The sequence below is a fragment of the Ursus maritimus genome, unplaced genomic scaffold (genome assembly GCF_017311325.1).
Source record: "Ursus maritimus isolate PB19 unplaced genomic scaffold, ASM1731132v1 scaffold_3, whole genome shotgun sequence".
In the NCBI taxonomy this organism is placed as follows: Eukaryota; Metazoa; Chordata; class Mammalia; order Carnivora; family Ursidae; genus Ursus; species Ursus maritimus.
In genome coordinates this window covers 3,594,727-3,612,221 of record NW_024425563.1, presented here as the reverse complement: position 1 = coordinate 3,612,221, position 17,495 = coordinate 3,594,727, and the positions used below count along the sequence as shown (strand labels likewise).

Sequence of the window (17,495 nt, the reverse complement as noted above, 5' to 3'; positions counted from 1 at the left end):
GAAGAATAATGAACTCTGCTTGTGAAACCAAGCACGGCTTCCCAGAATGTCGGAGACGTGCCTCTGAGCCACGAGCTTTGTTTCTCACGGCCCTGGAGCCTGGAAGCCCATGGCCAAGGTGCAGGCTGCCGTGTCATGGGCCCTTCCTCCTTAGGTTGCCAACAGAGCCTTCTTGCTGTGCTCTCATGTGGTCTCCCCTCGATGCATGTGTGTAGACAGAGGAGGCAAGCTCTCTGCTGTCTCTTCTTAGAAGGACACTAACCCTGTCCTGAGGGCCCCACCCTCATGACCCCATGTAACCCTCGTTCCCTCCCAGAGGCCCACTGTCCACATACCATCACACTGCAGGTTCAAGCTTCCGCATGTGAGTGTAGGAAGGACAGAGTTCAGTCCGTAGCAGCCTGACGTCCTTCCTCCCAGCTGCACTTCTTGCAGTTTCTGTTCAAATGTCACTTTATTAGAAAACCTTTCTGACCTCCTTATATACAAACAGGGTGCAACTCCCCCTTGATCCCCTCATCCTGCTTTTTTCTTCTCTTCGTGGGTTTATCTGTTTATTGTTTGTGCCCCTCCCTGCACTAGAATACAAGAAAGGAAATATGTAAAAAGAAAACGACTAGCTTGCTGAGTTGATAGCAGTGTAGTCTGTTTTGTTCACTGCTGTACCCAAGGGTCTTGGGGTAGGGCTGGCAGAGGAAGCACTGGATAGACATGTGTTAAGTGGATGGATGGATGCATGCATGGACGGATGGATAGATGGACAGACAGATGAGTGGATAGATGGACAGATGGACAGACACATGGATGGACGGATGGATGGATGGATGGATGGATGGATGGATGAATGAAAGGTTTTATCACCTCATTACACCAAATGGTTGGTTGTAGACATGCTCTTCCATTTTACCAGATCTCTGAGGTATATCTGTGGTACCAAACAGAACAGGGAATGTCTTACAATCTCATTTTCACTGTCCTAGGCAAAAATATATAATTCTGCCAAGAAATGCACCGCTGAAGCTTAATGTTTCAGGGGATAATTTATTAACTTGTCTTGTCCTTCATGGGAAGCAGGGTCAGCTCTACTCAAATTTTCAGTAAGTCAGCTCCTGCAAGTTAAGGCGAGGAAGTCGTCTGAATCCGGGAGCCGAATGAGACGCTCAAGGAAGCACGTATTCAGCTGCGTTCGGACTCAACGTCTCTACGCTCCGGTTACACTCTGGCAGAAATTAAATGTGCATACGGACCGTGACTAGAAAGGAAAATGGGGACAATGAAAAGTTTTGTTTTCTTGGATTAGCAACATTATTCACGATTTGTTTCCTCCTTAACTTGTTTCCTATTAGTATTGTTACAATAGTGTTTGTGTCATTTAAAAAAGAAATTACCTGTACTGTGAAAGGTGAAATTGGCAAATGAAAGTGGAATTTAATAAAGAATATCTGCTTTCATGTGGGTAAAATTGCCCTACTTTTTAAATGTGTGAGAATGCTGCCTGGAAGGCAAAATGGTGCATCTGTCTTTATGCAATGGTGTCGTTGGGATGCCTAGGTGCCTAGAAACTCTTGGTTTCTGCTCAGGTCGTGATCTCAGGGTCGTGAGATTGAGCCCCACAGCAGGCTCTGTGCTGAGCATGGAGCCCGCTCAGGATTCTCTCTCGTGCTCTCCCTCTGCCCCTCCCCGTCCCTGTTCTCTCTCTCCCTCTCTCAAAGAAAGAAAGGCAGGGTGTCATTGACCCAGACCCACTTCACTTGAGAGGGCTATGCTGTCGATACCTGTTTGGTTATCTATGGTACATTCTCCCTTTCAATAATATATACTGAACTGGTTTTCTGTGCAAAGAATTTTCTGCACGTATTGCACGGTGCACTGGGTGTTATACGCAAGTAATGAATCATGGAACTTTACATCAGAAACCAGGGATGTACTGTATGGTGACTAACATAACATAATAAAAAATTATTATTAAAAAAAAGTATTTTCTTAGTCCAGTGAACAGGAGGAAGCAAAGGCTATGTCCCCTTTCCAGAAGCCCTTGTCTCCCATTCATCTTCCGCCCCTGGGTAGCAGCTTCACAGCTTTGCATCTCTCTTGCATCCTGTATGTGCTCAGAGAACTTTTACTCTATTGGGCATTTTTAAGATCATTTACCTCCACCCTCCTTCCTGGAGGACTGGACCTCCAGGACCCCGCTAGGTGTTCACCATCCCGTGCACTTCCTGGCGAAGCAGCTCGTGCTGTTGTGAGGCGGTACGAATGGTTGGGAATTGTAAAGCTGCACTGAAACACAGTTCTCCCTTGTGGAGCTGTACAGAATAAGTCTCCTCTGTCTTCCATGTGATAGTTCGAGTGGATGAAGACTCTAAGTGTTTGGCTTTTGAGGCTGAACTCTTCCTTCACGTGACATGTTTTGCAAACATCTCCATCTTCTGGTCATCTTGGCAGACACTCTGACACCATCTAGCCTAGACCTGGACATCCCATTGTGGTGTTGGGGCTGGTGAGGGGCCCACTGAGGCTTAGAAGGACCTGTGTCACTGCAACATGGGTTCAAATACACTTCTGGAAGTAAATCGGCGACACTATCTACTATCGGCTCATCAAGAAACTGACACAAAGAAAGAGTCTTAGGCTTCTTCATGCATATCAGCTTTGCCCAGTTCTAAATTTTAGAACTCTAGATTATTATTAACAAGATTCAAAAGATATCAATTGTTTGAGCTGATGAAGACAATAACATTAATTTTATTCTGAATCTTGAATGAAATTTGGTCTTGACTATTAAAATATTCTGGTTTGATTGTTACCCTGGAATTTAACATGAGCAGTGTTTAAGAAATGTCCACTAGGGGAGTGCCGGGTGGCTCAGTCGATTAAGCCTCTGATTCTTGATTTCAGCTTAGGTCATGATCTCAGGGTTGTAAGATTGAGCCCTGCATCACGTAGGGCTCCACACTGGGCGTGGAGCCTACTTAGGATTCTCTCCCTCTTCCTCTGCCTCTCCCCCCCTCATGCACTCACACTCTCTCTCAAGAGAAAGAAAGAAAAAGAAAGAAGGAAGGAAGGAAGGAAGGAAGGAAGGAAGGAAAGAAAGAAAGAAAGAAAGAAAGAAAGAAAGAAAGAAAGAAAGAGGAAGAAAGAAAGAAAAGGAAGGAAGGAAGAAAGAAAGAAGGAAAGAAAGAGAAAGAAAACAGTGTGCACTAGGGTCTGCAAGACATTATGTGTACTACATTGTTCATATGAATAGTACTGATTCAAGATTTATGCTATTGATGAATTTGGTGAATTTTCAAATTTTCTTCATAAACTTGGGCAAAGTGAAAAGCTGCTGAATCAGCAAAATCCAATTACTTCTCCTTGTTATTGGCCAGTAATTTTCTTGTGTTGGAAACTCTTTCCATTCAGAAATGAGATCAACTCAGTATAAATTTTTGTCATTTTTTAGTGCTAAAAACCCACTTAATAGGTAAATTCTGGATAGCAAATAAGAAGATTGGTAGAAATTTCTAAACAACTATAAAATCCTTGCTTGCTAAGACCATAGTGGCCCTCAGAATTTTTCTTAATTTGATAACCTAGATAGCCAATATTGAATATTTGCCTGTCAGTTATTAATTATTTGCTGTCCTCCATTTAATATTACCTTTATTTTGATTAGCAGAAAATTGCTACATTCTAATGAACTTTGAGCTGTGGATGAAGTTGTATTTGGGCATTGCATTATCTACTTTTTGAGGCCACCTCTGTTCTACTTCATCTTGACTTGGAGTTAATATGAGTTGTAATTATGGACACTATAAGAGAGAATGTTTTGTGATCTGTGTACGGGCAGAAGGAGCAGTGGACCGTTTGCAGTGTGACCACATGTCTTTATTGGCCCTGGGGAGTGCCAATTGCTCTCGTATAATTAATGATAATTTCTATCAATATAAACTATTATGTTTATTAATTATTATAAATATTAACCCTTCGTCTCTCAAAAGATCCCAGCTTGGAATGTAAATTATATGAGCACCCTGATTTGAAAGGAATCAAAAGTTGGTTTCAGCAGCCAATATGCCTGATTAATTTCCTAGATTCATCCAACCTATAGCACACCTTAGCCACGTCTCCAGGTTCTACCTCCCACCCTAACCCCTGCAACAATGCAAACATGGCTCCCTGGAGGGACTAAAATCTAGAATAGGTCTAAGTGAACCACCCAGTGAAGAGACCCGGGGAATCTTGAAGCCTTGTATGAGGTTCTACAGAAGGAAGAAAGGGCTTGAGATCGTGAGCAGTGGGTCGGGGTTAATTACACTAGGTATGCAGGATGTGCTAAATGAATGTTTGAATCTGGTACCCTGAAATAGAAGTTAACGGTGTAGATGTGCATGAGAAGGAAGATGAGTGAAGACTTGGAGCTGGCAATACTAATCATACTTGGGTTTGACTCAGTGGGGTGAGGAGGTTGGCTGTCATGAAGAGAAACGCCACGGTTGCCCTGTGCTGGAGACCCCAGTGTCCCGAGTGGAGAGAGAGTCAGTTCTCAGCAAAGCTGTCAACATAATATACTATCACATTCGTCCTTGAGATCAGGTTTTGCCGCAGTGCAGGGATGAGAGCAGGAGGCAGAAGGGCGGAGAAAAGAGCTACTCAGAGCTTCAAGAATGAGAATATGGCTCCCCCACTCTTTCGTGTCTTGGTTCTTGATTCAAATGGAATGCATCTGTTTGGTTTATTTTATTTTATTTCCTTACTTCACTCATTGGGTTTCTCTTTCCTGTTGTTGTTTTTAGGAGCTGGTGGGGAGTAACCCTCCCCAAAGAAACTGGAAGGGAATAGCGATTGCGCTCCTTGTGATTCTGGTCATCTGCTCCTTGATTGTCACCTCGGTCATACTGCTGACACCAGGTACTTATATTTATTCTTGGAAAAGCAAGGCACTATAAGGGAGGAAGTGCCTAGTTGTGCCTTGCAAATTTTTTTCTAAGTAACATGATTTATTTTTCCAGGTTCTAATTCTCACCGTGCCATATTGTTAAATGATTAATATGTTTCAATGAAAATCCATTTTGTATGCTTTGAATGTGTTCATGTAATTGTTGACTAGGTAGAAATGCTTGGCATATATTAAAATTCATAATTACTTATTCATGCTTGATGAGCTTAAAGACAATGGCATTATAAATATGAAGTTATACGGATCTCATGGAATTCATAGCTAGTATATCAAAGGTGAATTTTTAAAATTATTAAAACAACATACATTGAGTGTGAACTAAGAACAGAGGTACTTGATAAAATAACAAAAGTATAAGAAAGAGTCAGAAATCTCACAGGGAATAAAAAACATACAAAAAATTTTAGGAAAAACCTACAGCAAAATATGTATACACCTGCACCATTGAATGCTTCAAAAATAGTGCTACGGGACCTTGGAGGAGAGAGAGGTCCTTCGTGAAGAAGTTCAGGAAGAAGATGAGATGTGAAGCGGGCTGTGATGGAGTATAAGGAGAGAAGGAAGACTTTTCCTGTAAGATAACCACATGGCAGTTATAGGAAACCACTGTGGCCACATTCTCATTGTCATGTTAGGTTCCTAATTATGTAAACAATTAGCTCTAACCCTCAGTAAATAGACTGCACAGTTATTAGGCCTTAAGATGGAAAAATAAGTAGATACGTTGAAATGTATAAGTTAAATAAGTAAATAAATAAATTTTACATTTTTACAAAAAGCGCAAGTAAATGATGATGTACATTTAAATGATGCCAGAACTTCAATGACAAAAAGAGTAATCTGTACCCTGAAACCTAAACTAAATAAAGGTATCACAAGAAATGAAAACTATAACCAATATCCCTTATGAAAATAGATGTAAAAATCTCAACCAAATACTAGCAAACTGAATCCAACAAGGTATAAAAAGGATTATACACCTTAACAAAATGTGATTTATGCCAGGAAAAAAATTGATTTAATGTATAAAAATCAATGTAATACATACATATTAATAGAATAAAGGGAGGGAAGGAACCCACAGAGCAGACATTTGCAAAGTTCAAAATCTTTTCATAACAAAACACTCAATAAGCTAGTAGAAACTTCCTCAACCTGATAAAGAGCATGTATGAAAAATCCACAGCTAATAGCATACTTAATGGGGAAAGATTGAAAGCATTTCTCTAAGATTAGGAACAGACAAGGATGCGCAGTCTCCCCATTTCTATTTAACATTCTATTAGATATTCTAGCCAAGGCAATGCAAGGGGGAAAAAATGCAGATAGGAAAGAAGTAAACGATCTCTATTCATAGATGACATGAACTTGTATATAGAAAATCTGAAGGAATACACACACACACACACACACACACACACACACACATGCAGCAAGGCTGGATGATACAAGATCAATATACAAAAATCATTTGTATCCCCATACATTAGCAATGAACAATCTAAAAATTAAATTAAGAAAATGATTCTACCCGCTATAGTTTTGAAAAGAACAAAGTACTTAGGAATAATTTAACAGAAGAGGTACAGTTTTGTACACTGAAAAATCATAAAACATAATTGAAAGAAATTAAAGAAGACCTAAGTAAATGAAAAGATACTCTGTGTTTATGGATTGGAAGATCTAATATTGGTAATACAGCAATACTTCCCGAATACATTTATAGATTCAATCTAATCTTTATAAAAATCCCAATTGCCTTTATTGGAGAAATAGACAAACTGATTCTAAAATTCAGATGAAAATACAAGGGACTCAGAATAGCCAAAACAGCCTTGAAAAAGAACAGGTTAAGTACTTATACTTCCTGATTTTAAAACTTACTCTAAAGCTATGGTAATGATGGTACTAGCATAAGTATGGACATATAGATTAATGGAATAGAACTGAGGGCTCAGAAAAAAACTCATACATTTATGGCCAATTGATTTTTGACAAAGGTGCCAAGATCTTTTGATGGAGAAAGAATAGTCTTTTCAACAAATAGTGGTTGCCCAACTGAATATCCACAGTCAAAATAGCAAAGTTGGAGCCCTACCTCACACCATATACAAAAATCAACTCAATGTGGATCAACAACCTAATAAAAGAGCTGAAACTATAAAATTCTTGAAGAAAACATAGGGGCATATATTTATGATCTTGAGTTAGGCAACAGTTTCTTAGATATGACACCAGAAGCATAAGGAACCCAAGAAAAAATAGATAAATTGGACTTCATCGAACTTAAAAATGTTTGTACATCAGTGGGCACTATCAAGAAAGTGAAAAGACAACCCATAGAATGTGAGAAAATATTTACAAGATATATGTTCAGTAAAGGTCTAATGTCCAGATTGTATAAAGAGTTATTATAAATCAAAACAGAGAAATAATTTAATTAAAAACAACCAAAGGATTTCAAAAACATTTATCCAAAGAAATATAAATGGCCAATAAGCATTTGAAAAGATGCCCAACAACATTAGTCATCAAGGAAATGCAAATCATACAGTACACCACTTCATATCCACTCGGACGGCTATTAAAAAAAAGGAAAATAACAGGTATTGGTAAGGATGTGGAAAAATGGGAAACTTCAAACATTAGTAGGAATGTAAAATTGTATAGATTCTGTGGAAAACTGTTCAGTAGTTCCTCAAAAAGTAAACATAGTGTTAGCATATGACCGAGTAATTCCATTCCCGGGTATGTATACCCAAGAAAACTGAAAACATATTTTCATACAGAAACTTGCCTATGGATGTCCATAGCACCGTTATTCTTAAGAGCCAAAAAGGAAGAAACAACCCAGTGTCCTTCACCTAATGAATAGATAAATGTGGTGTATCCATACAGCGGAATATTATTCAGCCATACCAAAGAATGGATCTCTGATGTATACGACAACATGGACAAAACTTGAAGACGTTATGCTAAGTGAAGGGAGTTAGACCCAAAAGGCCATATACTGTATGATCCCAGAATGGGCAAATCCGTAGAGATAGAGTCCATTAGTGGTTGCCAGGCGCTGGAGGTGGGGACAGTAAGAAGTAACTGCTAATGAGATTTCTTTTCTTTCTTTTTTTTTTATAATAATTTTTTATTATGTTATGTTAGTCACCATACAGTGCATCCTTAGTTTTTGATGTAAAGTTCCATGAGTCATTATTTGCATATAACACCCAGTGCACCATGCAATATGTGCCCTCCTTACTACCCATCACCGGCCTAGCCTATACCTTGCCCCCTCCCCTCTGAAGCCCTCAGTTTGTTTCCCAGAGTCTTCTTTTCTTTTTTTTTTTAATGACATTATATTTTTAGAGAAGTTTTAGATTCACAGAAAAATTAAGAGGAAGTCACAGAGATACCCCATATACCGTCTGTCCCCACACAACACACAGCCCCCCTGGTTATCAGCATCCTCACCGGATGGTACATTTGCTACGACTGATAAGCCTACATGGATGCATCCAAATAAGATTTCTTTTGGGAGTGATGAGAATATTCTGGAATTTGGTAGTGGTGATGGATTCACAACTCTGTTAATACACCAAGAACTCCTGAATCGTACATATTAAAAAGTGGAACTTCATAGTAAATGAATTTCTTCTCACTTGAGCTGTTAGTTCACATGATGGTGGGAACATTAAAGAAAACACTGGAGTAATCTGTACTATAAAAACTTGCTTAACGTTGAAGAGGTTTCAGTAGCCATCATGAAAAAGAGAACGTTGCTCTCTCCTTGAGCAAGCTTTATGAGCACCCCAGAGTTGCCTGGGGCACCGGACCTGGGATTCCATACAGTGCATCTGACTGATGGGGAAAAAATGGACTCAGCCATTGAAATCTGAGTAGGGGGAGGGTTAGTAAAGACAAATGCTTGTTCTGTTGTGATTGGCTGACGATGATTCCCCTTAGCTGGCGATCGCAGCAACCACGTTCTTAACGTGGGGGAAATCAGGTCTATCTCAGGATTCATGGAGCGCATGTTCCTACCTTTGCTTTTCCTTGAACAGAACTGTGCTTTATCTGAGAAAATGATTATGGAACAGTTGATTCTGTGGTTGTCCGGCACTGGACTGGGGACTTAGAAGCCAGTGTTTTAAGTACTTCGCAGTTGCTGCCGCCCTCCCACGGCGCACAGGAGTGTTGAGGTCGCCCAGAGTCCTAGGGCTCCTGCGGTCGTCACTTCAAAGTGAAATGAAAGGGCATGGCCCTGGAGCTCCTTTCTCCCCAGCGGTCCAGCAGCGAGGCCAGGTGGTAAATGTCCTGACAGGATAAATTCCCAACCAGTCTGGAAGCCTTCCCTCCTCGTGCCCGTGCAACACCACGCAGAGAGCTGGGCCTCGGTCGTCTCCACTGCGTAGGGGAGCAGGTCCCAGGGTCTCAGACGCAGCCCCGAGCCCTGAGAGCCACTTCCACGCAGCTCCCACGCAGCAGTGTGCCTTCTGCAATCGAGAACATCGCCATCGTCACCGTGACCTCTTGGAATGCTGGCGGCCCGTTGTCAGGGGCAACAGCAATGGGCAGCAGGCATCTGCTGGCGATGGGGCTGGAGTGAATCCCTGAATTCCAGAAAAGGCTTTGAAGAGCAGAATTTCTTTTATTCTTCTGTTAAAATCAAAATGTGGCTGAGCCTTGCCTCACCTTTGGGCTCTGCCGGGCTTCCGTAGCTGGTATTTCGTTTTGCAGGTTGTGCTGCTCAGGCAGTGCGTGTCCCCGGGTTAGGACTATCAGCCATGCCCGCCCAGAAGCGAGGGTACTGCCGTCCCCCCATCACGGGCTTTCTGCGGCCACCGTCCCGGGCGCAGCGCTGGCTTCTGTTTGGCAATCAAAATTCGGTCAGGCGGAAGAGAATGTCAAACGGCCCCACCTGACCCTGCTCCAGAGCTTTCTCAAATTCACGAACCTGCAGGGCATCCTCGCCTCAACCAGTAGGACGTATTCATTGGTCAAACATTAGTGCTCCCCTCTCGGGGCCTGAGAGCATTGAGTTCAGTGTTGGGTGAAAACTGAGAGAAGGAGACACAAATGCTCTTCCTGAGAGCTTAGCATCAAGAGACGCAAGGAACGTGCATGAGGACAATTTTGCAGACGTGTGATCAGAAAGCAGAAGCAAAAGGGAAGCCTTAGGCAGGGCTTGGGGAAGGCCTGCTGAGTGGTGCCCGTCACTGACTCACCGACCTAAGACTGTGAGCACAGCGAAGGGCAGCGGTGGCTTCCACTGGGTGAGGGACCAAGTGCAGCCTGGAGGAGAGAAGAGTCCTAGTGATGATAACACCCAGCAAATTTTCGTGCCGTTCTGGGTGTGTTCCCACCCAGCCTTGCCTCCTTTTTGATAGACTTATTTAGAAATTGTAGTAGGTACATTTTTAAAAATTTAAATTCAGTTAATTAACATATAATGTATCATTTGTTTCAGAGGTACAGGTCTGTGATTCATCAGTTGCATATAACACCCAGTGCTCATTCCAACACGTGCCCTCCTCAATGCCCATCACCCAGTTACCCCTTCCCCCTGCCCACCTCCCCTTCTGCAACCCTCAGTTTGTTTCCTGTGATTAAGGGTCTCTTATGGTTTGTCTCCCTCTCTGATTTCGTCTCATTTTATTTTTTCCTCTCTTCCTCTATGATCCTCTATTTTGTTTCTTAAATTTCACGTATGAGTGAGATCATGTGGTATTTGTCTTTCTCTGACTAACATATTTCACTTAGCACAATACCCTCTAGTTCCATTCATGTCTTTGCAAATGGAAAGATTTCAGTGTTTTTTTATGGCTGAGTAATATTCCATTGTATATATGGACCACATCTTCTTTATCCAGTCATCTGTTGATGAACATCTAGGCTCTTTCCATAGTTTGGCTATTGTGGACATTGCTGCTATAAACATTGGGGTACAGGTGCCCCTTCGGATCACTACATCTGTATCTTTGGGGTAAATACCCAGTAGTACAATTGCTGGGTCATAGGGTAGCTCTATTCTTAACTTTTTGAGGAACCTCCATACTGTTTTCCAGAGTGGCTGCACCAGCTTGTGTTCCCACCAACAGTGTAAGAGGGCTCCCCTTTCTCTTCACCCTTTCCAACCTCTGTCGTTCCTGACTTATTAATTTTAGCCATTCTGACAGGTGTGAGGTGGTATCTCACTATAGTTTGGATTTGTGTTTCCCTGATGCCGAGTGATGTTGAGCATTTTTTCATGTGTCTGTTGGCCACGTGTATGTTTCCTTTGGAGAAATGCCTGTTCATGTCTTCTGCCCGCTTCTTAATTGGATTCTTTGTTCTTGGGTATTGACTTTGATAAGTAGTAGGTACTTGTAATAAAATAATCTTTTTCAAGGACCGCCTGTTTCTAGACTTATATTCTGGTTTGTTTAAACTCAAATCACAGTACCTGCTTTTTACTTGCCCATAAAATCCATTCTGAACTCAACTGGGTTCAGTCTTTTGGTAGAAACGTTCCCGTGTTCACGTGGGTCCCCTTTCCGGCTTGGTAGGAAGAACCACATGGAGGTCCTGTTGGTACCCTGGATCTTGAAGGGGCCCATGGTAATCATCCTGAACGGCAAGTCTCCTTGTTCTGTAGCACCGTCTAATTACCATCAGTTATGCACAATTTATGTTTTAAAGATCAAGTTAAAAGTGTTTAAGGCAATCTTACTCCCAAAGGGACTAGCCAAATAAGAATGTGTCCTTTTCAGTTTTGTCATTCATTTCTCCCTTGCTAGTCTGTGCTCTTTTCTAAATTTCTCTTTGGTGTAATAGACTCAAAGTTACCTTTTTTATTTTCAGATAATAAATACGTGCCTGCTCTAGGTCACACACAGTGTATGCCTTTTTGGGTAGCGACAGTTCTTGCATTTGGATGAAAAGGACTCTGACATTCTCCAGTGCCACAGTTAATGTCATAGGCACTGAAAAATCCAGCAGAATCACATTTGCATTAGAACAGCCCTGACAGTTGACCTTATGGATTTTCACATTAGAGAAGATGGACAACAGTTTCCGATGGAAAACACTAGAACACTTGGAGGTGGTGTGTAACTGAAAGGCCTTGGAGGTTTGAAAGTCACAGTGACAGTAGACTTTGGGTTGAGGCCACGCAGAGGTTATCAGAATATAAGACTCATGAGTCTTTGGGGTGGGAGCAGAGCATAGAGATTATTTTTATGGAGTTGAAATTTCATCACTGGTTTAGGTCCAATGTCTGTAACTACTTTGCTAACTCTCAGCTTATCTTTTTTTAATTTTCAATTGGACCCTCTAGGCTTTACTGAGAAGGAGTGGAATCTAGCAAATCGGCTCATAAATTGGATTCTCCTATAGGAGAGAGTAGGTACGAGCAAGTCAGACACTTAATAAAGTGTTCTGAATATACACCAGAGTCAAAATAAGATGAAATGGGTTTGTGGAGAAAAGCTCTGTTAAAATTACATTTGAGAGAATCCCTCCACTTCAGAGGTGCGACTGCCAGTTAACAAAGGAAGTTCTTTAATAAAATTTCATTGGATTTTTTTTTTAATAGACTATTTTTTTAGGGCAGTTTTGGATTCACAACAAAACTGAGAGGCAGGGACTGTTTTCCCAGACACCCTCTGCCCCCAGGCACACACAGCCTCCTCCGTTATCGATCCCCACCAGAGTGGCACATTTTTACAATGGTTGAATCTTCATTGATGCATCATTATCACTCAGATTTCATAGTTTACATTAAGGTGCATTCTTGGTGGGTGCCTGTGTGGCTCAGTCAGTTAAGCATCTGATTCTTGGTTTCGGCTCAGGTCTTGATCTCAGGGTCGTGGGATTGAGCCCTGTGTCAGGCTCCATGCTCAGCGTGGAGTCTGCTTAAGTCTCTGTCCCCCCTTTCCCCGCCCTTCCCTCACTCTCACTCTCTCTCTAAAATACACAAATCTTTTTTTAAAAAAGGTGCACTCTTGGTGTTGTGCATGCCATGGGCTTGGACAAATGTGTGATGGCACGCATCCACCATTACAGTATCCTACAGAAGAGCTTTGCAGCACTAAGAGCCCTCTGTGGTCTCTGTTCATCCCTCCCTCCCCCATAACCCCTGGCAGCGATGTTTTTACTGTCTCTGCAGTTGTGCCTTTTCCAGAACGTCATACAGTTGGGAGCATACAGTATGGCGCCTTCTTTCACGTAAGCAATAGGCTTTTAGGGTTCCTCCATGCCTTTTCATGGCTTGACAGCTCATTTCTTTTTAGTGCAGAGTAATATTCCATTGTCTGGATGGAGCACAGTTTGTTTAGCTGTTCACCCACTCACCCACTCAAGGACATTCTGGTTGCTTCCCACCATTGGCAACTATGAGCAAAGCTGCTATAAACATTCACGTGCAGGTTTATACAGACATAATTTTCAACTTCTTTGGGTAAATACCAAAGAGTGTGATTACTGAAATACATGCTACAAGTGTATTTTGTTTTGTAAGAAACTGCCAAACTGTCTTGCAAACCGGCTGCACCATTCTGCACCCCCGCCAGCAATGAACGAGGGCTCCTGTGGCTCCCCATCTCGCCAGCATTTGGCGTTGGCAGTGCTCTGGGTTTTGGCTATTCTAATAAGCATATAGGGATGTCTCATTGTTTGAAGCTCCTCTTTTAAAAATTCTAGAACAATTGATTTTTAAACATTTATTTAAAATACATATGTAATGTTATATTGTTTAATGAATTTTCAAACTGAACAGGCTCCATAGCCAGTACCCTGATCAAAACACGGAATTCAACCAGCATCCCGGAAGCCCCATCCCAGGCTTTCTCATCACTAATCCTTCCAAAGGCCACCTAATTTCTAACATCACAGAATAGTGTAACTTGCTTTTACGTCGTCTTATCATTGGAAGAGGCATACATGTCCTTATTTGCGTTTGGATTCACTTCAGGAAACTCACGTACCTGGCCAGCCGGTCCATGGGCCATGTTGGGGACCAGCTTGCGCATTTATCCAAAACCCAGATGTTACAATATCAGACTACTTTTGTCTCCAACAGAATACTTAACTAGAATAATTCAAACCGTAAGTGTTCTATTGTTTCATAAAAGGAGAAGTCCAGGGACGCCGGGGTGGCTCAGTCGGTTACATGGCCCACTCTGATTTCGGCTCAGGTCATGATCTCAGGGTTGTGAGAGCCCATGTCGGGCTTTGTGCTCAGGGGGAGTCTGCTGACGGATTCTCTCTCTCTCTCTTTCTCTCCCTTTGTTCCTACCTCTACTCTCTCTCTCTCTCTCTGCCTCTCAAATAAATTTTAAAAAAATCTTAAAGATTCTCTCTTTCCTTCTCTCTCTGCCCCTCCCCCGCCTTTAAAAAAACCAAAAAAGAAAGAAAGAAGGAAAAGGAGAAGTCCAGACATGGCCGGGCCCAGGGTGGTTCAGCGGCTCAGAGATCTCTGCTGCTCTCGTCAGCATGCTGGCAAAGTGGCTGCCCTGGCTCCACACATCACATGTCCTACCTTCACCGGAAGGAAGGGAAAATCATGGAACTTGCCTCGGGTAGTTCTGTCTTTTTTCTGAAGTCAACCAGGAGACAGCTTACTTGCCACAACTATATAGTATGGCGCCCCTTAGCTGGCAGGGGGTTAAGAAAGTGAGCATTTCTAAAGGTCAGCCTCTGCGGACTTGGGAGAGTACAGTGGCTCTCAGGAGGCAGCTTCCTATCTGCCACCACAAGACCCCTTAGTTTGTGAAATCGTTTATGAATGCCGTCTACATGCCTTGAATGTGAACAGTGAGTTGGCACCATTCCTTAAACTGAAACATATCTGGAGAGAGGGAGTTCTGACAGAGTCTCATAAGAGGAAGAATTAATTCACACTGCTGCTGACCTTATAGTTAGTTGCAAACTTCCAAAGTCCTGCGAAGTGGGTCCCTAGGACAATCTTAACCGTCTCTGCTTTGACTTTCCATCATTAGTTGTAGGATTGTGAGGTGCATCTGGCTTATTTATTGAATTCTTACACTAAAGAGCCGCTTATCTGAAGGATGGCAGTAGGTTTTACTCACGCTTGCATTAGGAACCTAAGCGAAGGCAAATGTGCCCACATATTTATCCATAAAAGGGCACTTCTCGAGGCATTGCTGCGTTTTGCACCCTATTTTACAGGCATAGTTGTATATAAACCACGAGATGGATAAATCTCAGCCCGGCACTCGGGTTTTCTTCAGTCTGTTGCCTGGTTTGGACGAAGCCTCTTGGTCAAGTTCAGGTGACTTTGGGGAGCCTTCAGTACCATCTTGTCACTAGGCGCTGGCCAGTCCAGTAGTTGCTACTTTAGGGAAGACGCTGGCCATCAGGAACCAGAGGCGGCCACTGAGGAGTCTTAAGTCAAGGTAGCGGGTCTGGGTGGGGAACACAGACAGAGATGATACAATAAAATCAGAGAAGTGGCGAGAAGTCGCCCACAATGAAGGAGGCAGGTCAGAGCACCAAGGGGGATTCAGTGCCAGGCTGCCATGGTCCCCCTTCTCTCCGAGGCAGAACTCTACCTTGAGCCCCGCTGGAGCAGCCGTTTACCACTTCAGCAAAACCAGCATATATGTGCACTTCCCCAGTTGGCTCTGGCCTATTCCTCAAATGCTGGATTATTTCTAAATTAACTCCGTGCTTTTAGGTGAAGTATGAAAATGAGCAGGAAGTTGGGCTAAGAGATAACTTACAGAACCTCGGATTTATCAGTCTTTTTCTCCCCTGCTTCATCCTTATCCAGATACTTTTTTGTCTTTTTCAAAAATTTCAGTAAATGTATGATTATTGTGTTTTCAGAGGAAGCCTTCTAAAGTAGTGGGTTAGTGGGAAATGGAGAAAAGGTCTTGAAGGGTCTGCTGAGTGACAGGATGGCTCCCCAAAAGTTCCATGTTCTAATCCCTGGAACCTGGGACCATCGCCTGGGAATGTCACTGGGGAATGTCACCTTACATGGCAAGAAGGGGCTGTTGCAGAGATGGTTATGTTCAGTACCTGAGATGGGGGGTTTCCTGCATTATCCGTGGGTCCTAAATGCAACCACGTGGATCTTTATAAGAAGGAGGCAGAGGGAGATCTGACACAGACAGAGGGGAGAAGGCGACGTGACCAGGGAGGCGGAGAGCGTCGTGATGCCGCCACGAGACAAGGCGAAGAAGAGCCGCTCCCCTCGGCTCCTACGTCAGCTGTTCGGAGCCACGTTTGCGGTGATCTGTGACCTGGTGCAGCAGCCATGGGACAGCAGGACAGAGGGAAACAAATGCCTCTGCCAGTCTCGCAGGGGCCGTACCTCCCAGGCAGGCACCGTGGAGAGCGAGAGCTAGAAAGACGTGTGCTGGACACGCGGGGGCCGGCCACCGCTCCCAGCACAGGCCATGCCGGCCCCCATCTCCCTGGAGGACTCCTCTCATTCAGAATCTGATACTTCATCATCTCTGCCGCAGAGAAGAAACTGCCGCGTATTCAGAATTGAGAGAGCTGTTGGTGGTTTTAAAATGTTGGGAGGAAGCGACAGGACCCATCCCCTGCCTTGACTTAATTTATTTTTATGATTTTACTTACATGCGTGAAACAGATATAAGCTCCTCTTACAATTCATATAAAATTAACAGAAAGAACCAAATTAAGTACAGATCAATCACCAAGGCCAATAAAATCCAAGTTTAAAAAATGTACACTTTACATGGCACGTGATGATCCCTGAAACTAAATTTCCCTTAAAATGTGCGTACGGTATTTGCTACCAGGATGTGGGCCCTTGGGGATTAACGAGCCACCCCCAGCAGCCACGATGTCTCTTTTGGGAGCACCGCACACCTTCGTCCACGTAACAAACTGTGCCATCAGCTGGGAAGGTTAAATTAGCTGACCGTGGTGTTGGTGCATCCGGAAGACACATTCCAGCTCAGACACTAGACTCAGGCGTGAGTATGTGCTAGGATCAGAATACGACTTTATGAATGATTTCCCAGGTAGTATGTATAACCAGAAAAACAATAGTGAAAAAGCTATTAAATGAACCAAAATCAAAATAATAATAGTACTTTTTTTTTATACTATCAATTCTACTACCAGTGTCTAGGTATCATTCATTAGATTTCACTGATTCTGATGTTAGTTTTTCTGGTGTTTGTTCCTGTGATTCTTACGCTTTTCTATCAATATTCACAGACAACTCCATCAAAGTGAAGACGGCTCCTCACTTCTATTCCTCCCACTTCCTTTCTTCACTCTCTTATGAAGCCTCGGAAGTTATTTTTAAGTCCTTTATAGATTGCTTTCATAACTTTAAACGAGAATGTCTTGCTGTATATATTTCTTGGTGCTCCGACCTTAAGTGCTGTGTCTGGACCCTGCTGGCTAATCTGGGGAACCACCTCCCCAGCCGGCCCGGCACCCACCCCCCCATTCTTCCTCGCAGCTTTGGATAATATTTGCAGCCTCTTTTCTCACTTTAATGAAACCTCTACAAAATAATAATCAAGTTGATTTAAAAATGGAGAACTCATTTAAAACATTCACCATTTGT

The 17,495-nt window shown here is 42.8% G+C and overlaps 1 protein-coding gene across 1 annotated transcript in view; it reads left to right on the top strand.

Moving 5' to 3' along the window:
- DPP6 (dipeptidyl peptidase like 6) overlaps window positions 1-17,495 on the top strand; it is a 671,848-nt gene that overhangs the window by 323,046 nt on the left and 331,307 nt on the right. The window contains exon 2 of the mRNA XM_040643764.1: window positions 4,779-4,893. Within this exon, the coding sequence (XP_040499698.1) occupies window positions 4,779-4,893 (115 nt within the window). The remainder of the gene's footprint in view (window positions 1-4,778; window positions 4,894-17,495) is intronic.